We start from the raw sequence: 27,243 nt of genomic DNA, 5'->3' as shown, positions 1-27,243 counted from the left end.
CCATTCTGGCTGGTGTGAGGTGTTTTCTCATTGTGCTTTTGATTTGTATTTCCCTGGTGCTGAGGGATGTTTAGCACCTTTTCGTGTGTCTGTTGGCCGTTTGGATGTTTGCTTTGAAGAAGTGTCTGTTCATGCCTTATGCCCATTTCTTGATTGGATTATTTGTTCTTTGGGTGTTGAGTTTGATAAGTTATTTATAGATATTGGGTACTAACCCTTTATCTGATATATCATTTGCAAATATCTTCTCCCTTTCTGTTGGTTGTCTTTTGATTTTATCGACTGTTTCCTTCTATTTTGGGGCACCTGGGTGGTCCAGTGGGTTAAGCCTCTGCCTTCGGCTCAGGTCATGATCTCATGGGCCTGAGATTGAGCCCTGCATTGGGCTCTCTGCTCAGCAGGGAGCCTGCTTCCCCCCCTTCTCTCTGCCTGCCTCTCTGCCTACTTGTGATCTCTGTCTGCCAAATAAATAAATAAAATCTTTAAAAAAAAAAAAGCTTTTTATTTTGATGAAGTCCCAATAGTTCATTTTTGCCTTTGTTTCTCTTGTCTTCGGAGATGTGTCTAACAAGAAGTTGCTGTGGCCGAGGTTACAGAGGTTGCTGCCTATGTTCTTCTCTAGGATTTTGATGGATTCCTGTCTCACATTTAGGTCTTTTATCCATTGTGAATCTATTTTTGTGTATGGTGTAGGGAAATAGTACAGTTTCATTCTTTTGCTTGTGGCTGCCCAATTTTCCCAGCACCAGTTATTGAAGAGACTGTCTTTTCCATTGGCTATTCTTTCCTGCTTTGTTGAAGATTAGTTGCCCACAGAGTTGAGGGTCCATTTCTGGGTTCTCTGTTCTGTTCCATTGATCTATGTGTCTTTTTTTGGTGCCAGTACCATGATGTCTTGATGATTGCAGCTTTGTAGTAGAGCTTGAAGTCAGGCATTGTGATGCCCCCAGTTTTGGTTTTCTTTTTTAACATTCCTCTGGCTATTCAAGGTCTTTTCTGGTTCCATACAAATTTTAGGATTATTTGTTCCAGTTCTGTGAAAAATATCAACGATATTTTGATAAGGATTGTATTGAATGTATAGATTGCTCTAGGTAGCATAGCCATTTTAACAATATTTGTTCTTCCAATCCATGAGCATGGAATGTTTTTCCATTTCTTTGTGTCTTCCTCCATATCTTTCATGAGTGTTCTATAGTTCTCTGAGTACATGTCCTTTGCTTCTTGGGTTAGGTTTATTCCTAGGTATCTTATGGTTTTGGATGCAATTGTAAGTGGGATTGATTCCTTAATTCCTCGTTCTTGTGTCTCATTGTTAGTGTATAGAAACGCAAGTGATTTCTGTGCGTTGATTTTATATTCTGCCACTTTGCTGAGTTCCTATATGAGTTATAGCCATTTTGTTTTTGGAGGCTTTGGGTTTTCCACATAGAGTATCATGTCATCTGCAAAGAGTGAGAATTTGACTTCTTCTTTGCTGATTTGGATGCCTTTTATTTTTTATTTTGTTGTCTGATTGGTGAGACTAGGACTTCTAGTACTATGTTGAACAGCAGTGGTGATAGTAGACATCCCTGCTGTGTTCCTGACTTTAGGGGAAAAGCTCTCCATTTTTCTGCATTGAGAATGATATTCACTGTGGGATTTTCATAGATGGCTTTTATGATATTGAGGTATGTTACCTCTATCCCTACACTCTGAAGAGTTTTAATCAAAAAAGGATGCTGTACTTTGTCAAATGCTTTTTCTGCATCTATTGAGAGGATCATATGGTTCTTGTCCTTTCTTTTATTTGTGTGGTATATCACATTGATTGATTTACGGATGTTGAGCCTTTGTAGCCCAGGAATAAGTCCCACTTGGTCACAGTGAATAATCCTTTTAATGCACCGTTGGTCCTATTGTCTAGTTTGTTGGTCAGAATTTTTCCATCCATGTTCATCAAGGGTATTGGTCTGTAATTCTTTTTGGTGAGGTCGTTGTCTGGTTTTGGAATCAAGGTAATACTGGCCTTACAGAAAGAATTTGCAAGTTTTCTTTCCCCATTTCAATTTTTTGACACTGCTTCAGAAGAGTTTTTAATTCTTCTTTAAATGTTTGGTAGAATTCCCCTGGGAAGCTCTCTGTCCCTGGGTTCTTGTTTGTTGGGAGATTTTTGATGACTGCTTCAATTTCCTTGCTAATTATGGGTCTGTTCAGGTTTTCTATTTCTTTCTTTTTCAGTTTTGGTAGTTTATACATCTCTAGGAATGCATCCATTTCTTCCAGATTGCCTAATTTGTCGACATATTGTTGCTGATAATATGGTCTTATCATAGTTTGTATTTCTTTGGTGTTAGTTGTGATCTCTCTTTCATTCATGATTTTATTTGGGTCTTTTCTCTTTTCTTTTTGATAAGTCTGGCCAGGGGTTTATCAGTCTTATTAATTCTTTCAAAGAACTAGATCCCAGTTTCATTGGTCTTTTCTACTGGTCTTTTTGTTTCTATTTCATGGATTTCTGTTCTAATCTTTATTATTTTTCTTCTCCTGCTGGGTCTAGGCTTTATTTGCTGTTCTTTCTCTGGGTCCTTCAGGTGGAAGGTTAGGTTGTGTAGTTGAGATCTTTCTTGTTTCTTGAGAAAGGCTTGTAGTGCTATATATTTCCCTCTTAGGGCCGCCGTTGATGCATCCCAAAGATTTTGAACAGTTGTGTTTCATTTTCATTTGTTTCCATGAATTTTTAAAATTCTTGTTTAATTTCCTGGTTGACACTTTCATTCTTTAGTAGGATTCTCTTTATCCTCTGTGTATTTGAGTTCTTTCCAAGTTTCCTGTTGAGTTCCAGTTTCAAAGCATCGTGGTCTGAAAATATACAGGAAATGATCCCAATTTTGGTAGCGGTTGAGACCTGATTTGTGACCCAGGATGTGATATATTCTGGAGAATGTTCCATTTGTGCTCAAGAAGAATGTGTATTCTGTTCCTTTGGCGTGGAATGTTCTGAATATATCTGTAACATCCATGTGGTCCTTAGTGTGCCCTCAGAGAAAAGCAGTTCAATGATCTGTCTTTTGTAGTGAGCGTGTGTTAAAGTCCCCTACTATTATTGTATTATTATTGATGTGTCTCTTTGGTTTTGTTATTAATTGGTTTATATAATTGGCTGCTTCCATGTTAGGGACATCAGTATTTACAATTGTTAGATCTTCTTGTTCGATAGACCCTTTAAGTATGATATAGTGTCCTTCCTCATCTCTTACTCCAGTCTTTGGTTTTTAAAATCATATTTGTGTGATATAAGGATGCCACCTGAGCTTTCTTTTGTTGTTCATTAGCATGATAAATGGTTTTCCACCCCCTGACTTTCAATCTGGAGGTGTCTTTGGGTCTAAAGGGAGCCTTTTGCAGGCAGCATATTGATGGGTCTTGTTTTTTTTTTTTTTTTTTTTTTTAAATCCAGTCTGATTCCCTGTGTCTTTTGATTGGGGCATTTAACCTATTCTGTGTAACTATTGAAAGATATGAATTTAGTGCCATTGTATTGCCTGTGAGGTGACTGTTACTGTATATTGTCTCTGTTCCTTTTTGGTCTTTGTTACTTTTGGGCTCTCTCTTTGTTTAGAGGACCCCTTTCAATATTTCTTGAATGGCTGGTTTAGTGATCACAAATTCTTTTAGTTTCTGTTTGTCCTGGAAGCTTTTTATCACTCCTTCTATTTTGAATGTTATCCTAGTTGGATTAAGTATTCCTGGCTGCATATTTTTCTCATTTAGCATCCTGAATGTATCGTGCCAGTCGTTTCTGGCCTGCCAGGTCTCTGCAGATACGATTGGTCTGCTGCCAATCTAATGTTTCTACCCTTGTAGGTTATAGACCTTTTGTCCCGAGCTGCTTTCAGGATTTTCTCTTTGTCTCTGAGATTTGTTAAGTTTCACTATGTTGAGGTGTTAACCCATTTTTATTGATTTTGGGGGGATTGGATCTCTGTGCCTCCTGGATTTTGATGCCTGTTTCCTTTCCCAGATTAGGGAAGTTCTCTGCTATGATTTGATCCAATATGTTTTCCTCTCCTTTCTCTCTTTTCCCTTTTTCCTGGGATCTCAGTTATTTCAATATTGTTTCAGTTTATGGTATCACCTATCTCTCGAATTCTCTCATGATCCAGTAGTTGTACATCTCTCTTTTTCTCAGCTTCTTTATTCTCCAATCGTTTGGTCTTCTATATCACTAATTCTGTCTTTTGCCTCGTTTATCCTAGCAATTAGAACTTCCTTTTATAATTGCATCTCATTAATAGCCCTTTTGATGAGACTTGGTTAGATTTTAGGTGTTTTATTTCTCTAGAAAGGGATTCTCTAGTGTCTTCTCTGCCTTTTTAATCCCAGCCTGTATCTTTATAATTGTTATTTTGAACTCCTGTTCTGACATCTTACTAATGTCATACTGATTAGATCCCTGGCAGTTGGTACTGCCTCTTGTTCTCTTTTTTGAGGTGAGTTTTTCCATCTTAGCATTCTGTCTTTTGAAGAATACCCGAACAAGAGAATAAAATACCAAAATGGCAACAATGACCCCAGAGAAATAGACACTAAAGAAATCAGAAGACATGAGGAACTTGGAGGGGGAAAAAAAAAAAAAGGAAAAATAAAAGAGAATATAATCAGGTGAGCAGAATAGAGCAATACACTGAATTCCATGTGTATTTTGGTTTGTTTTTTTAAAAACTGGATCCCAAAATTGTAAAGAAAGAAAAACTGATGTATTTATGAAAATAAAATTAAATACAATGAAAGGATGGAAAGTAATTATCAACATGGAAATTTAAAGATAGGAAAAAACAAAAGAGGAGCAAAAAAACGTAACCACAACAAAATGGAAGGGATAGAAACAGACAAATGAAGAGAACAGAGCAAGACACTATTTCCTGTGTGTATTTTGGTCAGTTAGAAGAAACGACAATTCAAAATTATGAAGAAAGAAAAACATGCATACAAAAATAAAATTAAATACATTGAATGAATAGCATGGAATTGTAGAGATGAAGATAAAAAAAGACTTTAAGTAAACAAGAGGGAAAAAAAAGGAAGAAGAAAATAAAAAACAACAAAATGGAGAATATGATCAGGCGGGTGAACAGAACAGAGCCATACACTAGATTTTGGGTGTATTTTGTTCTGTTAGAATCCCAAAATTGTAGAGAAAGAAAAACATACATATGTATACAAAAATAAGATTAAGTACAATGAAGGGATAGAATGTAAATACTAAAATAAAAATTATAAAAGGTTTAAAAAAGAATTGATATAATAAGAGATTGGTTAAAAAGAAATAAGAAAAATTAAAAGTTGAGAGACTAAAGAATCATAGGAGAAAAACCATGAGTTCTATGTGCTGTCTTCCCCTAGCACTGGAGTTTTGCAGTTCTCATTGATTGGTAAATGGTCTTGGCTGGATGTTCTTGCTGATCTTCTTGGGGAGGAGCTTGTTGCATTCATTCTCAAGTGCGTTTACCCTAGGCGAAATTGTATCACTCTTGCCAAGGGGCCTGGCTAAGCAGTGTTCAGGTTTGCTGTCTTTGGCTTTTGTTCCCTGAAGGCTTTCCATCCGGCTTTAGAGGATGAGAATGGAAATGGAATCCTCCCAATCTCTGCCCTGGAGTGGAAAGCCCAGGGCCCCAGTCCTTAGTGTGCTCTCAGAGAAAAGCAGTCAATTGACTTCTGTCTCCCTGGTCTCCTTCTGCACTCCGTGCTCACCTGGCCTATGACCCAGTGTTTCTGTCTCAGGCACATGACCCTGTTTTCTGGTCTCCAAATCCTGTAGATAACTGCAGCGTGCTCCCATGCCACTCTGCCCAGTGGTGGTGGGGTCTTGCTGGTTTTCCCTCTTGGTGAGCCCCTGCTAGGAGAGTAGTCACCTGACTCTGCCACAGTTTGTGGCTTATGGCAACCCAAAGCTGAGAGCCCACTCCTGGGCTCAGTCTTTGCAGCTGGCTTCACCGCTCTGATGCATGGGAGCTCAACCACACTCAGGCACCCCCTGGACTTCCTGTGACCCGCGGGGATCGTGAGGCCACATTGTCCCAGCTAGAGTTCTGCCTCTGCTTAGCCACCTGAGTGACGTCCCTCACTGGAACAGACTTCTAGAAGTTCCAGTTTAGTGCTCTGCTGCTTTATCACTTGCTGGTAGCCAGCTGATGGAGGCTCCCTTCCCCCGCAGTCTTTCTTACATTTTTGCCTCAGATTCACTTCTCTGCTTCTCCTACCTTGAGAAAAGTGGTTGCTTTTCTCTTTGTAGAGTTGCAGCTATTCTTTTCTTCGATCTGTGGTTGAGTTTTCAGCTGTTCAGAATGATTTGATATCTATCTAGCTGAATTCATGGGACCAGTCGAAATTAAGTTCTCCTAGTCCTCTGGTATCTCAGACTCCTCCACAATTGTGCAATTTTTATAATTAAGAAGATTCTTAGAGGTGAGATTATAATATGTATTAAGAATCCTTTGGTTGCAAGTAACTGAAATCCAACTTAATGTAACTGAGGAAAAACTTGATTGGAACAAATAATTGTTTCAGCTTGGCCTGATTCAGGCTGGATCTGGGGCCTCAAAGGATACTGGCCAGGCTCTGTCATTCTCTTTCTTTGCTTTACTTGTCTGTTTGGTCTCATTCTTCATGAAGTCTCTTTCACATGAGAGGCAAGTTGCGTTGTATTGCAAGCAGAAAGAGAACTTTTTCTTCCAACATCCATATGTCAATCCCAGGGAAGACTCCAAAGGGCCTTACGTGAGTTACATATCAATGGAAGAATGACATGGAAGGCCAGGCGTTCATTGGTAGTACTACAGTTTGGAGTGCAAGAGGAGTAGTGCTCCTAAGGAGGGGGTGGTAATAGGCTCTGTCTTTTTAAGTATGCTACATTTGAGGGTGTGCCCATTGTAAATATTGACAGGTATAATTGGTATCCTTTTTCCCAGAAAGTTTGAACCTGTGCACAAGTCTACCAATCATATTTAAAGGATTTGTATACTGTCTTAAATGCTGTGTTTTGAAAATTGAATATTTTCTAATTTGATGAAAGAAGAAATTCCTTTCTATTTTATGGGACAGTGTAGCATAGTAGTTAAGAGCTCTGACTGTAACTGTTGGTATGTGAGGGATTTAAAAATTTATTCAGTTTTTCATCTGTAGTGAAGGGAGGCTGTGGACAGTACTTAGATTTTGGTGCTGTTGTGAAGATAAAGTTGGATAGTTTAATAAGTGCTGGTAATAGTGTCTGACACATAGTTCTTAAAGAAATGTTTATTCTTTTTGCATTTAGGTGAATTGTTAATGAGGTTTAACATTTTATCACTTCTGTATGAGTTACTGTATTTATTCTGTGAATTGCTGGTTTATATACTTTATATGTTTTTCTATATTTGGTGTTCATTTTTTTCTTACTGATTTATAAGAAATTTTTGTCTATTAGGGTATTACTTCATGACACATATTTTGAAAAAATGTATTTTTTTTGTGGCACAAGTTTAAATTTATGTAGATAAATTTATGTAGGTTAGATTATGAGCATAGATTTTTAATATCTGGCTTTTGTGCCATTTTAAGAAATTTTTACTTTTTTTGTTCCTATTGTTTATATTTTTATTTTAGAATTATTATAATACTCACCTGTATTTCCTTCTAGTACTTCTACAGTTTTATTTGTATATTTAAGTATTTGATCTATCTGAAATACATTTTGATTTTTTTTTCAAAGATTTTATTTATTTATTTGACAGACCGAGATCACAAGTAGGCAGAGAGACAGGCAGAGAGGGAGAAGGAAGCAGGCTACCTGTCGAGCAGAGAGCCTGATATGGGACCTGATCCCAGGACCCTGGGATTATGACCCGACCCAAAGGCAGAGACTTTAACCCACTGAGCCACCCAGGTGCCCCAGAAATACATTTTGATAAAAGGAGTAGATAAGGGTATGAGTTTATTTATTTTCAACTGTCCAAAGTGTTTTCTCACACCATTTAGCTAATCTAGTTTTCTTTTTTCTTTTTTTTAAGATTTTATTTATTTAACAGAGAGAGATCACAAGTGGGCAGAGAGGCAGGCAGAGAGAGAGAGAGGAGGAACCAGGCTCCCTGCGGAGCAGAGAGCCCGATGTGGGACTCGATGCCAGGACCCTGAGATCATGACCTGAGCTGAAGGCAGAGGCTTAACCCACTGAGCCACCCAGGTGTCCCTCTAGTTTTCTTTTTTAATTGGATATATAATTTATATTATACAGTGGATTCCCTTATCTATCATTTTTTTTTTCTTGATTTGTTTTCTCATTCCATTAGTATTTTGGTCTTTCAGTGGTAGTTTTATATTGATTTTAATACTTTGACTTAAGCATACAGTTTAATGTTTGGCAGTCCAAGTGTACCCAATTTCCTGGCTATTCTGAGGTTTGCCACTTAGATTTTTCTCTCTTTAGCTTTTGGGTGAATAGGCTGTTTGATTAAGAAGTTAGGCTCCACTTCATGTGCAGATCTATACAATAATAAGCTTATACATTTCTCTGCAGAGTAATCTCTTGTAGCCTTGCCTTCAGACCATTCATCTTTCTCTTTGCTGTTTTTGGTTGTATGGTTTATCTCTTTGCCACACATTCCCTGCTTTTCTTTGGAGGAAAAAGGGACTCTACATCTTTGTTAAAACTTCTCACAAATGAAGGTTTCCTTTCTACAGAGATACTAATTACATTTTTAAAATTTCTAACTTTTTAAAAAATTTCCAAACTTTCTTCAACGTTAAATCTTTTTCATGAGCCAGATTGAATTACAAGTGGCTAATAATTCTCTGGAATTTGTATGAGAATGCTTTCTTGCCTTAAGATGAAATTTGCTCATCTATTTCTGGTTTTTATTCACTGTTGGATAGGAAATGGGTTGTGAATATTTACTTAAATTCTCAATGATAGGATGATCCTAATGAAAACCGCATGCATAAAATATATCTTTTTTTAACAGAGGGAATATCACTTTCCAGGTGAATTTTTTTTCCAAGTGAATGCTTATGGTCCCATCCCATGACCTTTGTTTTTTATTTACCAGCTAGATTTTGGAGTATGCAAACCAGAAAATGGAAGACTGATGGGAGAATAGGATGTTTGAACTAGTCATTTCTGAAGTGTAGTTTGTGGTGATGAGAAGGTTCAGGATGTGATCTAGGGAGGGTGAGAGGTTGAAGTCATGTGTAGAAGGGCAGTGGAAGGAAGATCAAATATTAGGTGGTTCCTAGTAAATGGTGGTAGGCGTCCAGGTTGAAAGGATGATTATGAACCAGGTAGTAAAGATTAGAAAGGAACAAAGAAGGTAGTGTAGTTGGATGTAGTGTCAGAGACTGAGCAGAGTAAATGTAGTCACAAAACAAAGAGTGCTGTGTGTTCTGGGGCTGTAGTAAAATGTAATTTTGTAATGAAGTGATATGTACATATACATAAACATTTGGAACATATATTGTATGTATGTGTGTGTGTGTGTGTGTGTTTGCGCAGCACACACCCCCTTGTGGTTGACAAGAGTCACTGTGTAAGGTTAGAAGCGTTGTGCATTGCACATCTCCAGGGTGCGCCATTCTCATAGTTGGTGTGACTGTCACCCCTGGAGTTGCACTGTTTATAAACTGTGCAGCCTGTGTGGCAGCTGTGGCACTGAGTTCACAGGATCAGCAAGAACATTTTTGTTGTTGTTACCCTCATTTAAGATAGAGTTTTTTAGTTTATAATCAGTAAAATAAAAGGAAGAAAAAGACTCCTAAGTTAAAGCATTTGCCACAGCTTAGCATAGTTTATCATTGAACTAATAATTTTTGAATGCCTTTCATGTTCAAGTTGCTGTGCCAGGAGTGCAGTGTTGAAAAAAGGCCTCACCCTTGAGACTTTTTACTTCATTTGGTGGTGGTGGAGAAAAATTGATAGTGATGGAGCAGACCTTGAAATAAAACAATAACTTGGCGATTGGTATTTTAAAAGTCCAGTGGTGGTTTAGAGGAGAAATACATTAAATCTATTTAGTTTGGAATGAAAGATGTTTTATAGAGGAATTGGCATTAGATATGGAAAGATTTCTTTAGAAAGAGATTTTTGTTGGGCACGGCCTGAGGGCATTCCAGGTAGGAAATAATGCTTAAAAATTAGATGTTTAACCATCTGCAGATTTAACTGAGCAATACTATTTATTTTCACCCCGAACTTGGACAAATGAAAGCTGCATAATAGACTCTTGTGAAGTTTTAAAATAGCAATATGATTCATGATGTCAATTTACTTGGACCAGAATTATAGTTGCCATATCTCTTTTTCCAGTTAGTTAATTAAAACAGTCCTCTGTAGTTTCCTGTTTCTTCTACATTTTCATTTGCAAATTGTTTTTGAAAAATTCCAAATCCAAGAATAACTCAAACTACCTAATTGTCTGGCTGTCAGATGTGAGCATTGAAGCTTTTGTTTTGCTCTCTAAATTATGTTATTTGACCCACAAAATGTGGAAAATAGGAGTTGAGAAATATGGCATTAATTTATTTGAAACAATCAGTGAAATTCAATTGATTTTATATTGAGGCCAAGAGGAGAATATAGCAGTTAATCACCAAAGCAAGAATCTTGGAAAAATGGCATGCCTTTTCAACGTTAATGTTTTTTTGTAAAGGAATATGCATACTCGTTAAAATTTTAGAAAGTCTGTATGTCATAAAGTAGAAAAATTCAACTGTCAAGAAGAGGTTACATTTTAACATTTTGTTGTATTTTCTTTCAGTCATTCTGTTGTGCCTATGGGTATAGAATGTGTATAATCAATATGTATATAGCTGATATTTTATATATGCTGTGTATCTAGGTTCCATCATTTCCCTTCATTCTGAAGAACTGATTTTTAGGATTTTAAAAAAAAAATTAATTTAATTTTTAAAAATTGAAATATAATTTAGGTACTCTAAAATTCATCATTTTAAGCTATATAATTTGGTAGTCTTTAGTATAGTCACAAGATTGTACAACTATTACCACTCTCTAATTCTAGAACATTTCATCACCTGGGTGAACTATAATTAGAATCAAGTGGGCCTTAGTTGAAAGGATTTCGAGGAATGGGTTACCTTTGAGATGAGCTTTGAAGGTCTACAGGTTTCCAGAGAAGAGTTAATTACTTCCTCTCATTAAAACCCCTCAGTGGTTCCCCATTGCCCATATCATGAAACCCAAACTACTAAACATGGTATTCTTTATATCTGGGCCATGCCCATGTTTTTAGCATTGTCTTTCATTGTGACCCTTGAACCATAAGCTGCATCAATAATGAGATTTGGACAGTTTACTCAAAACCACCATTTTTTATGCCTTTGTAATACTATTTGGCTCATTTATCATCCTGCTAGGAAATATCCACTTGTATCTTTCAGGATCTGACTAAGGGGTCACAACACCTTATTATCAAACCTTTCTCTTATTCTTCAGTTAGAAATAACTACTCTTTGTTAAGCTTATATCATATGTTCTTATTTGGCTGAAATAGTGTAGGTTTATATCTGTTGTTTTGGTGTATTTATTAATAGGAATCTGTTTCGTTCTCAGAAGTATTCTTATATAGACAGTAAGCTGCATGGTTACTCTATCTATATAGCCATCTATCGTTAAAACTAGAACTCTTCTTTGGACCCAGCTACTTATGTATTTTCTTCTTCCCGGGACTCTCCTTTGAAGGTAAGGACTGTATGCCTAATTTCTCTAGCAGTTAGAGCTATATCTAATACATAGTTTGGGCTCAGGAAATATTGGATGGATAGGTAGAAAGGTGGGTACCTGGGTACTTCGAAAAAAAAAAGAAAATGGAATATAAAAGTACAGAGGATGCAAGCTGGTTCAGCCACTCTGGAAAACAGTATGGAGGTTCCTCCAAAAGTTGAAAATAGAGCTACCCTATGATCCAGCAATAGCGCTACTGTGTATTTACCCTAAAGATACAAATGTAGTGATCCGAAAGGGCATGTGCACCCAAATGTTTATAGCAGCAATGTCAACAATAGCCAAACTATGGAAAGAACCTAGATGTCCATCAACAGATGAATGTATAAAGAAGTGGTATAAATATACAATGGAATACTATGCAGCCATCAAAAGAAATGAACTCTTGCCATTTGCAATGATGTGGATAGAACTAGAGGGTATTATGCTGACTGAACTAAGTCAATCAGAGAAAGACAATTATCATATGATCTCTCTGCTATGAGGAATTTGAGAGGCAGGGCAGGGGGTTGTGGGGGGTAGAAAAGGAAAAAGTGAAACGAGATGGGATTGGGAGGGACACGAACCATAAGAGACTCTTAATTCCAGGAAACAAACTGAGGGTTGCCGGGGGGTGGGTGGGTGGTAGGGATAGGGTGGCTGGGGTTATGGACATTGAGGAGGGTATGTGCTATGGTGAGTGCTGTGAATTGTGTAAGACTGATGATTCACAGACCTGTACCCCTGGGACAAATAATACATTATATGTTAATTAAAAAAAAAAGTACAGAGGATAGGAAGGTCAAACATACAGGATTCTGTGTGTGTTGGGGGTGGGGGACCCACCAATGAAGGATTTAAGCTGCAGTCAACAATGCAGCAATTTCTAACAAATTCTTGAGCAATATAAAATTGATGTATCTTGTAGTTTTCTTCAGGTTTTTTTTTTTTTTATGTTTAGGGTTTGTTGAGCATCTTTTATCTATGGGTTTACAAATTTACTTAAAAGTAGATTTTTTTTTTTTTGCCGTTATTTCCATCTTTTACATGTTTGAAGATTTGATTATTAATGCTCTTTAAAAAAAAAGGTGCCTCAGTGGCTCAGTCAGTTAAGCATCTGCCTTCTGCTCAGGTCATGATCCCAGGGTCCTGGGATTGAGCCCCACATTGGGCTCCCTACTCTGTGGGGGTTGGGGGGCGGCTTCTCCCTCTCCTTCTGCCTGCTGCTCCCCCTGCTTGTGCTCATTCTCTGTCAAATAAATAAAATCTTAAACAAAGAAGTAAACCCAACTCTTTTTCTGTTTGATTTTTGGATAGTTTCTGTTGCTATGTCTGCAATTTCACTAATCTTTTCTTTTGCAGTGTCTAAATTGCTATTCATCCCATCCATACTATTTTTCACTTCAGGCACTGTAGTTTTCACCTCTGAAAATTCATTTTGAATCCTCTTAATGTCTTCTATATCTCTACTTAACTTTTTGGAATATATGGAATACTTATAATCATCTGCTTTAATTTTCTTGCCTGCTAATAATTCTAACATCTTTCTCAGTTTTGAGCCTATTTTAGATTAATTTTTCTCCTCTTTATGGGTTGTATTTTTTTTTTTTTCTTTGCATCTCTGTATACTTGTTAATTTTTGACTAGATGCCAGACATTTTGAAGTTTACCTTGTTAGGGGCTTGTTATTTTTGTATTCCTATTTCTTTGAGGTTTGTTCTAGGAGCAGGTAATTTACTTGGAACTGCTTTATACCTTTTGAGTTCTGCTTTTAAGATTTTTTAGGTGGTCTAGAGCAGAGTTTAGTCTAGGCATAATTATTCTCTGCTGAGACAAGATCCTTCTGAGTACTCAGTGTCCTGAGTCCGACTGGTAGGAACAGGCGTTACTCCCAACCTTGTGTCAGTGCCTGCTGCGTTGTCCTCTAAGACTTTTGAATGGTTTTTTTTTCACGTGCATACTCTGCTGAACATTCATGGAAGTCTGACTGAGGATATTTGTAGTTCTTTATCTGGGAATCTCTCTGTCTCTCTCTCTCACTCTGCCCCGAGAATTCTAGTCCTGTTGTTCTCCCCAGACAACCTGTTCTTTTTTTTTTTTTTTTAAACTGAGGGAGACTGCTGAGCTTTACCTGGGATTCTCCTGCTTGCTGGGACCCTACTGAAGCCTGGAAACCCTTTGGGCTATAAGTTGGGAAAATTCTAGGACTCCTATATTTTATTTACTATTTCTAGAGATTACTGTCCTTTGTTGTTGGATGTCTAGTGCCTTGAAAATTATTGCTTCCTCTGTTTTGTCCACATCTTTTGTTGTTTCAGGCTAGATGGTAAATCTAATTCTTCACTTTTTGGTTTGGTTAGAAGAGGAAATCTGTTTTTCCTTCTTTAACTGGGTTTTATTAAAAAATTTTTTTATTTATAGTTGTGGTAAGACCACATTACGTAAAATTTACTGTCTTAACTATTTTTAAGGATACAGTCCAGTAGTGTTAACTATATATACATTTTTGTGCAACAGTTCCCTGTAACATTGTCTTGTAAAACTGCAACTCTGTACCCATTAAATAGTTCCTCATTACCTGTACACCTGTGTGAACCATCATTCTATTTCTGTGATTTTAACTACTTTAGATACCTCATATAAGTGAAGTCATATGGGATTTGTCTTTTTGTGACTGGCTTATTTTACTTAGCATAGTGTCTTCAAGATTTATTCATGTTGTAGCATGTGATAGATTTCCTTTTGTTTCAAGGCTAAATAATATTCTGCTATAACTGTATATCAAATTTATTTATTCATTTGTCTGTTGATAGATATTTGCACTGCTCCCACCTGTTAGCTGTTGGAATAATGATGTTATAAGCATGGATGTGCTTTCAGTTCTTTGGAATATATACCCAGATATGAGATTGCTGGATCATATTGCACTGGTATATGAGGGAACCTCTTCATAGTGGTTGTACCATTTCACAGTCCCAGGAACAGTACCCAAGGGTTCCAATTTTCTTAACTAAGTTTTAAGCTTAGATATTTTATGTTTATCTACTTTTCTGTAGCCTAGGGTAATGATGGCAGCTATGCATAAGGGGTCATTGTGGTGGGGATGTCGTTTGGGAAGAACTCAGCCTTCAGCCTACTTACTGGGGGTCTTTTGTTAGAATCCCTGGGTTCTGTTCTTTTTAAAAAGCTTTTAGTGAATGTTTTCTTCAGCTAATTGAGAGCCATATATTATTCCAGTGATGCTCAGGTTATTTCTTCAATTCATTTTGGAGTCTAGGAGTTTTTCTTCAGGCACAAAGATTATTGTGCTATTTTTATTACTCTAGTCAGAAGAGAGAAAAAAAGAAGACAAGAATAACTACTGAGTTTGTTTCTATCTATATTTGAGCGTAATAATGACAGTTATCAAGAATTTGTCATTTGACAAGTAGGGCTTCTGGAGGTTTAGTGGGCTTGGAGCTGAACCATGCTGTGCCTTTTTGTTTTACCACAGTCTTGGTAGTTTTCAGTTTTGAATGGTTACCTGTAAATTTCTTTTTACTTGTTTTACTTGTTTCTTTTTACTTGTTTACTTGTAATAAATTTTCCTTTTGACTATTTTTAATGTTCAAAGGAATATATGTTTTTGTTCATATCATCAGGTAATTTAGGAGAGAAATTCTGTGATGTCTGTTATCTGAACCTGGAAGTTCATGTAATTTCCATCCACACATTTTTGACAATAACAATGAATTGAAACCTGTTTTGGGTGCCACATTGATGGTTCATAAAATTATCAGATACAAGTAGTTACATAAAAATATTTAGTAAATAGTTTAAGATAATGAAGTGATTTAATTTGTGCCATGTGTTAGATTCAAGATAATAACCATAAATAAATGTCTGCAGGTTAACAAATACGTATTTGGGAAAGTAATTAATTAATAATAGTTTCTTAACAAAGTATATCTGTCCTAAATCAATATGTTCTTAGTCATTTTAGGTGGTTGTTTGTGGATTTTCTGTCATGAAATTAGATAACAAAAACCCTGCTTAGTTTCCTAGAAAGAATATGAGGAAAGAAAAATAGTTTTAGGTCAAAATATATTAAGAATTAAAATTTTGTGAAATACTGCATTATGTACCTATAATCTTTTTAAAAAAATATTTGCTTTAGAGGGCGGGAGAGAGAGAGAGAAGTGGAGAGAGGGACAAAGGGAGAAAATCTCCAAGCAGACTCTCCACTGAGCATGGAACTGTATGTGGGGCTTGAGCCCACGACCCATGAGATCATGTCCTGGGCCAAAACCAAGAGTCAGGCACTCAATCGACTGAGCCATCCAGGCACGCCTGTCTTTTAATGTCCTTTATCTCTTTTCTGTCAAGGTGCAGGATTTAAGTTTTTTTTCACTTACTGGCTATGATATATAATACATTCTCTTGTCCTGTTCCCTTTGATCATAGTAGGGACATAGAACCAAGAAAGACTGGATGGATTGCATGGGGAATATATTTTATAATAAGGACAGCATTTATACCTGCAGATTTTGTGATATAGTTAGCCTGTAACAAAATTGAAAGCAATAATTTAACAAAATTATTTTAAAAATATTCCATGTATTTGGAATTTAAAATTTGTAGTTTCTTTATTTTAATAGTTGCTTAGTAACTCAAACATAAAAAAATGTAGCATAGTAATTCAAATAGAAGAAGCATAATGAGATATTTTCATATCATTTTACTTCAATAGAGTAAATTCATGACAGGGAGTTTTGGGATGTTGACAGTCTATTGATTTGATCTGGGTATAAGTGTGTTCATATTAGTGTTCCATCAGGTTGTATATATAAGGTTTATGTGCTTTCTGTGTCTATGTTTTATTTTAATCAAATTAAAGAACTTGCCATTAAAGTATGAAGAAACTTAACCTTCTTTTCTTTTTCAAGGAAATGATTATTGACAGAGTAAATGGACAGGCCGTTCCTAGATATTTGATATATGACATAATTAAATTCAATGTAAGTACCTTTAATATAATTTATAAAATAAAAATTGTCCCTGAGATAACAGATATGTTTTTACAAATAAAAAATGTTACTGTCTTAGAGATGGTAGGAAGGAAAAATTGTGACTCTAGTTACCCATTTGATACCTTATTAATAATTTTGCACATTGCTTTGTCTTTAGATTTTATAAGATACTTGAAATGAGTAAATAAAAATAGTTTAATTGATAAAATAAGACAGAATTTTTTAAGATGGAAACTCTTAGTTTTAGTTATCCTGTATACGATTAAAAAAAAAAGTCCACAGATTTTGTTGCTGTCACTTAAAAATAAAAAGAGAAGCTGGTTATGGGTATTGAATGTATAACTTAGGGGCACAAATATGTTATTCATGAGTACAGGCAGGAAACTAAAAACAAAATATAAAATTCTGTTATAAATAGATATAAAAAATAGGAATTATATTTTCTATCCATTTCCTATAGTTTTAGGCAAGCCAAGAATCTGCCTGTTCATGTTTAATTATAGTATCAGTATCTAAATTATTTAGTCAGTACAACATCACTTCTGTAAATGTGAGAAACTGTTTCAATAGTGTACATCTATGAAAAGGTATAATCATTCCTCTAGACATATATTATTCAAATTGCATAGTCATTTAGTATTCAGACAAGACTGAAAGCAATTAAGAATTCTGGAATTAAGAGTGTTTAAGTTTTAGAATTTTGGAGATTTATAACAAAATTTTTAAAAAATTCCTTTTTGGGATATATATTTTAAATGACAGTATTGAGATTCAGGATTGCATTAATCCACTTTAAAGGCATCTTTTTCCTAGAAATTTTCAATGTACATATTTCATTTTCTGTTGAATTTATAGATTTCAAAAAGTTTCCTAGGTCAGAAACCATCAAGTTTTAATTTTGTCTGTTTGTGATTACTATATTCCTCAGTAATGCTTCCTAGAATTGGCTTACTCTTATCATAGATTTTGGAATAATGTTCATTGGCCCATAATGAGACATGGAGGGTGGGAGTGGCATTGTTTTGTTGTGAAGAGGGGAGTTTTGTCTCCTTTGCCTTTTGACATTGAGCTCTGCTTTAATATGTATTCCGTGCAGGTTCACTTCTTAGCCTGGGAGCTTTGTCTTTGACAATAGCCTTCTAATTCTTTTAAAAAAATATGAAAATTTTCAGTGTATACAAAAGTATAGAGCATAATATGAGGCATACACATGTACTAACCACCGGATTTGTTAAAGCTTAATATTTTGTCATTTTTACTCCACTTTCTTTTTAATAAGAAATAAGTCATTACAGATCCAGTAGAAGTTTCTCATGCACACCTTACTATTCTATTTTTGACCCTCTTACCCGGAAGTAACTTCCACCCTGTATTTGATGTTTATTATTTCTATGAATGTTTTTAATAACCTTACTACCCATGTGTGTGTCCATAAAATATATGTGGTATTGTTGTGCAAGGTTTCTAGTGTTACATATATATTATACTGTACTGTGGTACTGAACATTTACTCCATGTTATTTTGAGGTTTATCTTTATTAATACACATAGGTTTAGTTCATTCAGTTTAATTACTGTTGAGTATTGTTTGTATAAATATAAAGAATTTGTCTGTTTTCCTTTTGATGAACATTTGAGTTGCCATATTTTGCTGTTCCACTGCTATTAAACAGTTTATATATTCTTGTGTGCATACATCAGAGTTTCTCTAGGACAATTCTTATTCTTGGGATGTAAGCACCAGCGGTGTTTTTTAAAAAGTACAGTTCCTCTCACCCCTACCTACATCATAGAGATTCTGACTGATTGGCAACTTCAGGTGTATGCGCTGCGTTGCTGAATTCCTCTCAGAAGTAGGTCTAACAGCTTACTGCAGTTGGTATTATCAGAGTTTAAAATTTTTGCTAATTGGATGTGTGTGAAATGGCATCTGATCTTGTTTTAATTTGCTCTTTCATTATTACTAATGAAGTTAAGCCTGATTTGTTTGTTCATTTTTACTTGTTTGGATTTTTCTTTTGAGATTTAATTTTAAATTCGAATAATTTTCTAATTTTTTCTAATTTTTCTGTTTGGTTGTCAGTCTTCTTAATGTGTAGGAATTAATGATCTTTCCTGCATTCTAATCCTTTTTTGGTTATGTATGTGACAGTATTTTTTGCAAATTAGTATCTATTGATGCACAGGAATTTTTTGTTTTCATGAAGTCAGACTTAACTAGATCTTCTCAAAGTTTGTGCTTTTTTTTGTCTTGTTTAGGAAATACATCCATATTTTGCTGTAAAAATGATTAAGTTATGCTAATTTTAGTAGGTCTGATTATTTACTCAGTAAGTATGTATTGAGTGCCTATTGCCATATTTCATTGATTTTAAAGTCACATTTTCTCTCAAGTTTCTGATATTAAGATGTATTTATAATTGGAAGCATCATATATTTAATTCTTTAAGTTACTGATTAATTTGATGATTAACCAGCTTATTTTGAGTCATAAAATCAAGGTCACTGTTAGAAAAAAATGAAGTTTTGAAAAAACATAGTTAAAATCTTTTAAGTTCCCTTAGTTTATTTTGTCCATCAAGAATTTCATTGATCATCTTTTATATGTCAAGTGTTGTTCTAGGGATTGGATATACACAGATGAATAAGACATAATTTCTTGCCTTCAGGGAATTTGTAGTTCAGTACACTGCTTCCAAAGAAGGCCATTTCAACGGTGGGATTTGGGAAGAAAGTGGAACTTATTTTTTATCTGTTTATTCAGTTTTTGTCTGTTTTATAACATATATGGTTGTACATATATGCAACTTATTAAAATTTAACATGCATATATTGTAAACATTTGTTAGGATATGTATTTAGATTGGGTGCAAAATCAAAAGAAATTTGTAAACCATCGATTTTATGGATGAGAAATAAATGTAAAGAAATAATTATAATAGTATAACAACAATAAAGGTATGTTAGAGATACTGGAATATATAAAAAATACTAGAGAGGTGAAACTGTTTCAGTTTAACCAGAGTTAACATGGATTAATTTTGAAGGATAGAATCATGGAGGTCAGGAACATTAGAGGCTATTAGTGTACTTAATGTGTGGTAGGATGTGGGACATAGCAAGAAATGAAAATAGATTGTTGAATAGGGGGCCAGGTGACTTGAATAAGGCAGTTTAGCTTAGTCCTGGCTGTAATAGGGCACTCACTATTGAAGGGTGTTAGTTAGGGTAATGATAGGATCACACGTTCATTGTTTTGAAAGACAACTCCAGTGACAGCATGGGTAGTATTTTGAAGTGAGAAAGAATTCAAAACTAGGAAGCCAGTTAGTGAATAGTTATTGAGTTCTTTCTGTTGTCTGTTTTCAGTGATTTAACACCTACCTAACAAACACTTCCCTTCCTATATAGGCAGCATAGATTTGAAGGTGAACTCGCTTTCAGTTTTTTTCTTGTTGTTTTGGTTTATGTGTATAGTGAAAAATATTTAGGAGAAAATTTAGAATACCTAAGTATTTTTAGACAGTGGTTAGATTATATTATTTTTTAAAAAATGGACGACTTCTTCTACATTAACTTTTTAGGGGTCTGAATTCATTTAATAGGTCTAATAAATAAGCCTAACATTTTAGGTTTTTCAACCTTGATGTAGGTGATGTGGAAAAGATTATACATGGACTTTGTGATTGTTTACTGATCTTTCCTCAATACTACCTTTTACAAACAGTTGTATGCCTTTGTGTAAAGGGAATGTATATTTCCTCATACTTAGGGCTTACTCTCTTTGTCTTGTTCCTTATTCTTTGCTAAGTATCAAAATTGTCATCCTTCCAATAGAAAAAGTCATCCTTAAGGCATATTTAATGTCCACAGCTTAAGCAAATATTGTCACCTATTTGTAAGCATTAGGTTGTTTAAATGTAGGTTGAGTAATATAGATTAGAGAAGAGGAAGAAAATGAAGAGGTGAGAAGAATTCATGGAAGACTGTCCAATTGCAAAGTAGAGAAGAGCGGTACTTGATATGAGGTGACGATACTAATCTGGACAGTTATTGTCACCCAGATGAAATGTTAGAAGTTGTATTATTATATATCATTAAGATAGGGTAAGCCCCTACCTTCAATTTACAGAAAAATTCTATTCACTTTTTACTTTATGATTCAAATCATGTATACCACATATATGTATGTACCATATTGTATATATACTGTATATGGAGAACTTTCTTTATATAACTGAGTATATTATGGAGACTTTGATATTATTAGTTTTTAGAGTTGAGGATGTATTTGTCTAATAATTATCTTTTACTTATTGATGATGGCTGTAAAGCATTAGTGTGTTAAGCAACAAAAACATTATAAGTGATTGTTTCTTATTTTGATATGTTATTTGCTTATATTTTCCTGAATTATGTGGATTGTAGTTTTATACAGATTCTACTAATTGATATAATTTTACTAATTCAAATAAAATGATTAGTGAGTATATTAATACTTTAATTCAGATGTGATAACTTCAGATCAGTATATATTAGAGAAGATTTATACCACCCTCCCATATTATGTTATGCATTTATAATTTTAAAATAACCGTGTATGTGTTTAGGTGTCTTTAATTAATGAAATCAGGACTGGCATGTGTGGTTGTGCAGGCTGTGCATTGGACAACTCCAAAGGATGCTGTTTACATAGACGCTATGTATACTGTGACAGCCTTAATAATTATACTGATAAGATAGTTTCAGTGTTGAAATTTAAATAATTGTCTCATTTAATTCAGGCACAGCCAGTTGGAGATTGTGATTTTAATATTCGTCTGCAGTGTATAGAAAGAGAAATAATAAGTCCTCGACATGAAAAAATGAAGACGGGGCTCATTGACAAAACACAGGAACCATTTAGTGTCAGAAATAAGCCATTTTTTGACATCTATACTTCAAGAAAGGTAAAATTTTCTAATTAGTACTTACAGTGTGTCATAATTCAGCTTGTGAGAGGACTATGAATGACATTTTACTGCCCAGTTGTCTTGATTTTTTTCAGAAATTATTTTATTGAATATAGCACTATTCTGGACAAACATGTGCAATTCCCAAATCTTGTCCAGAGTAAGATTCTCAGTGGTAGAAACTTAAACTGGGTTACTTTCTTGTTTTTCATAATAGTTTTTGATTCATGGTCAGTGTTATGTTTTTTAAAAAGCTGTAAACAATGATCTCGGAAAAAAAAAAAGCTATAAACAGTGAAGAATGGTATAGTGTGAAAATCACCTGTTATGCCTTCTGAAGGTAACCAGTGGTTGGTACATACTCTTATTTAAAAAATTCATTTGCATGCACACATATATTGAGAGTTTTATTTCTGTTTTTTTTTTTTTTAAAGATTTTATTTATTTTTTTGACAGACAGAGATCACAAGTAGGCAGAGAGGCAGGCAGAGAGAGAGAGAGAGAAGGAGGAGGAAGCAGGTTCCCTGCTGAGCAGAGAGCCCGATGCGGGACTCGATCCCAGGACCCTGAGATCAGGACCTGAGCCGAAGGCAGAGGCTTTAACCCACTGAGCCACCCAGGCTCCCCTATTTCTGTTGTTTTGATGCTTAAAATGCATCATACTGAATCTTCTTGGATTGTTGTTTTTTCATTTAACAGTGTGGCTTGGAAATATTTCAGGGCCAGGGCTTAGATATTAAATTTTTAACTGCTACATAGTATTTGACAGTAAAGATGAACCATGAAATTATTATGTTTGGAGAAGAATGGTGATATGATAGATATCATCTATCATATAATAGATATGATTCTATTCCTATAGAATAATATAGGAAGTATAACAACATACGTAATTGCGTGTTTTAAACTCCTTTGTCGTATAATCTCACTTGCCTGATGATATAAATTTTTGTTGTATCTTACCTGCTTCTGCTCATATCCACTTAATTTGATATTAACCCTTGGATATAATAGTAGCAGTAATCCCAGCACTGCCCAGTGCCCATCTTTTTAACTGTCAAGATATACAAAGCTATCATTCTATTTTTATTGATATGTTGCGTAACACCTGCTTGTCATGGTTGACATAATTGATCTCTGCTGCTGTGCTCTTCCCACAGTTCACTGCTTGCCTTTTGTGTCTGTTGTGGTAGCAGGGATGTTATTGGGGTATTTACCTCGGGGCCCTGCTCAATCTGTAGGGTAAGAACAAAGTTGACTGACAATTAACGTGGGCCATGGCAGTGGTGAAAATTGGCTAACTGGAGCAATGTACTCTTACAGAAATACTTTTGAAATTATAAATCAGTGTAAAAGTTGGGTAGAAGCCACATGGTTTCAGTTTGCATTCAGTTTAAAAAAAAATAACTTGACAGCTTGTGCTGTCGTAATTCAAGTTCAGCATTTAAGAAAATGTGTCTTAGATCATATATCTCTTGAGTCAGAATCAGTGCTACTTCGAAATATTTGCGGTGGATAACTATTAGAACTGTTCTTTAAGGATATGCTACAGTTGGGTTGAACAATTTTTCATGAGTTTTTCACTAGAAAAACTTTTTTTCTTTATTCTTAGCTTATATAACCACTTTAAAAAAAATCCTAGGATATTCTCTTTTTAAAGGAATACTAGTTGGAATTTTAACTGTAACTCTCTCCCCCCATTTTCCAGTTATTATTCTTTTGTTCCCAGTTATACAAAAGGAAAGTGCATTTTGTAGCAGACTTGTTCTAAAGGGTAAAACTGTAGTAACACCAGGTACAGGATAGTAGCTACAGTTAACAGATTATTGCTGTAGAGATTCTTATTATTTTTATCACTGCTAATGGGAATGGGTGAACTAGTGATATTATGAATGATAAAGTGTTTGTGAGAGGTGTATATATCATTTTTATGAAGAATACTAGTTTTTATTTGGTTTTAAACAAAGTTTACAACTCTGAAGAGTGCATATGTTTTTGCAGAAAATAATAGAATTTCATTTCTGTATATCTATAAAATTGTGGTGATAACTTTGATTTTAGGACTTTATGTAGCTCTGTTAAAAACTTACTCAACTTGTCATTTGAGCCCAGTGAAGAGATAGTGAGTTGTTCAGTTTTTTTTTAATATACATAGTTAGAATATAATATCCAGTATGGTAAAAAGAAGTAGCAACTTCTCAAATTATAACTTATTTGTATTTACAGCTAGAAAGCCAGTTAAAAAAGAATTATAAATTTTCAAAGTCATGTAGCAAAGTTTCTCTGAAAGCTTCCTATTCATTTATCACCTCAGAAGAACAACCATTGCCATTAGCACTAACTATATCCGTCAGAATTTTCCTCTGCATATATAAGCAAATACATTTATTAATATTCTTACCAACCTAATCCAAAAGGTGATTATTAACACACTGTTCTGTGCTTTGAACTTTTTTTTACTTAACAATACATTTTGAGTCCCCTTGCCCTATTGGTATGTAGAGATCATCCGTTTTTTTTTTTTTAAACAAATGTGCAGATTTCCTTCTTATCAGTGTACCATAATTTAACTTTTAGCTTAGACATTTGAGTTGTTTTTTGTTGTTTGGTAGATTTTTGTTTATTTGTTCTGCGTATGAATATCCGATTGTTTCTGCACCAGTTCTTGAAGAGACTGTCCTTTTCTCATTGATTTGATTTTACATCTTTGAAAACTGAGTTGTCATGTATGTTTAGGTCTTTTTCTAGTCTCTCTGTTCTATTCCCTTGATTGTGTTTGTCTTTTTACACTAGTACCATACCATCTTGATTACTTTTCAGATTAAATCTTCAATGGGATAGGATTATTTTCCAACTCTGTACTACTTTCTTGAAGTTGTTTTGGCTATTCTTGGCCTCTGCATTTTCATATGAATTTTAGAATAAGCTTGTCAGTGTCTACAGAATCCATGCTGGAATTTGGATTGCAATTGGATTGACTATATTTAGGGGGAAGAATTGGTACCCTAACAATGATGAATTTTCGAATTCATCAACCTGGTATTTTTCTCCTTTTAATTTAAAGGTCTTTAATTTCTCTCGGACATTTTTGTAGTTTTTAAGGATCAGGTTTTACTCATCTGACTCTTTTCAGTTTATTTCATACTGTTTGATATAAATACTATTTAAAAATTTTCCATTTCTAATTGTTGATAATGTATAGCAATACATTGATTTTTGTATATTGATTTTTTTCTTGTAGTCTTGCTAAACTCACTTATTCTTCTATTAGCTTTTTGTAGATTTCATCAGTTCTTTTTACATAGACAAGCATGTAATCTATAAAAAAGGGGCACTTTTACTTTTACTTTGCATTCTGGATACCTTTTATTTTTTTCTGTTGCCTTTTGCACTGGCTAGACCCTCTTATTTAATGTTGAATGGAAGTAGTGAGAGTGAACAGCCTTATTTGCTCATTTTCTTTGGAGCAGGAAAAGTTTGTTTTTAACTATTAAGGGTGGTGTTACCTGTAGGACTTTAGCAGATGCCTTTTATACAAGATAAGTTTTTAAATTTGAAAGCTTTTGATTTTAGTATGCTAATTTTATATATTTCTCACTGTATTTTGATACTCTTTGTAATAACAGTTGATTCTCTTGGGTTTTCTAGGTATTAATCATATTAAGTACAAATAGACATAGTTTTCCTCTTTAGATTTTTCATACATTAATTTTTCTCTTATTCAATTATGCATGAGTACAATTTTAAATTGTAGTGATAGTTATAGGGATCCTTGTCTTGTTCTTGATTTGAGTGGGAATGCTTCTGGTGATTCTTAAAAGTATATTGCCTTTGAGTCTGGAATCTCTTTTATCAGGTTAAACAAGTGTCTGATTCTATTTTTACTAAGTTGTTTTGCTTTTAATAAAGAACAGGTATTCGGTGTTGTCAGATGGCTTTTTATCTTCTATCGGTATAATTGTTTTCTTTTTCTGTTAGATTTGTTTATCTTATGAATTATATGGAAATATGTCCTGATGTGAAAAGCCCTACTTAATCTTAATGTATTGTTGTTATTGTTTTTAAAGACTTTATTATAATTTCTTTAGAGCAGTTTTAGGTTCACAACTTATTATTTTTTTTTTTTTTTTAGTTTCAGGTTTTTGTTTAAATCTTAGTTAGTTAACATACAGTACAGTGTAATTTTAGTTTCAGGTATAGAATTTGGTGATTCTTCATACATATGACACCCAGTGCTCATCACAAGAAGTGTCCTCCTTAGTACCCATCACCTATTTAACCCATCCCTCTGCCCACCTCCCCTCCAGTAAGCCTCATTTTGTTCTCCATAGTTAAGAGGCTGTTTTCTAGTTTACCTCCCCTCCCCCATTCATTTGTTTTCTTTCTTAAATTCCATATACGAGTGAAATCATATGGTATTGTTTTTCTCTGAATTTTGCTTAGCATGATACTCACTAGCTCCATCCATGTCGTTGCAAATGGCAAGATTTCATTCTTTTTAATGGCTGAATAATACTTCATTGCGTGTGTGTTTGTGTGTATGTGTGTGTATCCATTCATCAGTTGTTGGACAGCTGGACTATTTCCATAATTTGGTTATTATTGATATTGCTGCTATAAACATCGGCGTTCATGTATCCTTTTTTAATTTTTAAATTTATTTTATTTATTTATTCGCAAAAGGATTTTATTTATTTATTTGACGGAGATCACAGGCAGGTAGAGAGGCAGGCAGAGAGAGAGGGAGAAGCAGGCTTCCTGCTGAGTAGTAGAGAGCCCGATACAGGGCTCAATCCCAGGACCCTGAGATCATGACCTGAGCTGAAGGCAGAGGCTTAACCCACTGAGCCACCCAGGTGCCCCAACATCCTGTTAAACCAGTATTTTGTATCCTTTGTGTAAATACCTAGTAGTGTAATAGCTGGATCCTAATGTAGTTCTATTTTTAACTTTTAGCAACCTCCACACTATTTTCTAGAGTGGCTGTACTGGTTTCCATTCCCACCAACAGTGCAAGAGGGTTTCCCCTTTATCCACATCCTTGCCAACATTTGTTGTTTTCTGTGTTGTTAATTTTAGCCATTCTGACATGTGTGGTGGTATCTCATTGTAGTTTTGATTTGTATTTCCGTGATGATGAGTTATGTTGAACATCTTTTCATGTGTCTGTTAGCCATCTGTGTGTCTTTGGAAAAATGTCTAATCATGTCTTCTGCCCATTTATTTATTTATTTATTTATTTTTTTAAAAGATTTTATCCATCTATTTGACAGACAGAGATCACAAGTAGGCAGAGAAGCAGGCAGAGAGAGAGAGGAGGAAGCAGGCTCCCTGCTGAGCAGAGAGCCCGATGCGGGGCTCGATCCCAGGACGCTGAGATCAGGACCCGAGCTGAAGGCAAAGGCTTTAACGCACTGAGCCACCCAGGCACCCCATTCTGCCCATTTTTTTAAACTGGATTATTTGTTTTTGAGTTTGATTTGAGTCTGTTAACTTCTTTATGTATTTTGGATACTAACCTTTTATCAGATATGTCATTTAAAAATAT

The 27,243-nt window shown here is 34.9% G+C and overlaps 1 protein-coding gene across 1 annotated transcript in view; it reads left to right on the top strand.

The window, feature by feature from the left end:
* The window catches only part of RNGTT (RNA guanylyltransferase and 5'-phosphatase), a 329,799-nt gene that overhangs the window by 89,494 nt on the left and 213,062 nt on the right, over positions 1-27,243 (top strand). The window contains exons 10-11 of the mRNA XM_032858093.1: positions 16,660-16,731; positions 21,528-21,692. Of these exons, the coding sequence (XP_032713984.1) occupies positions 16,660-16,731; positions 21,528-21,692 (237 nt within the window). The remainder of the gene's footprint in view (positions 1-16,659; positions 16,732-21,527; positions 21,693-27,243) is intronic.

This window comes from Lontra canadensis, unplaced genomic scaffold (assembly GCF_010015895.1).
Source record: "Lontra canadensis isolate GAN:19392208 unplaced genomic scaffold, GSC_riverotter_1.0 scaffold14, whole genome shotgun sequence".
Taxonomy (NCBI): Eukaryota; Metazoa; Chordata; class Mammalia; order Carnivora; family Mustelidae; genus Lontra; species Lontra canadensis.
This window is presented reverse-complemented; position numbering and strand designations above follow the sequence as displayed.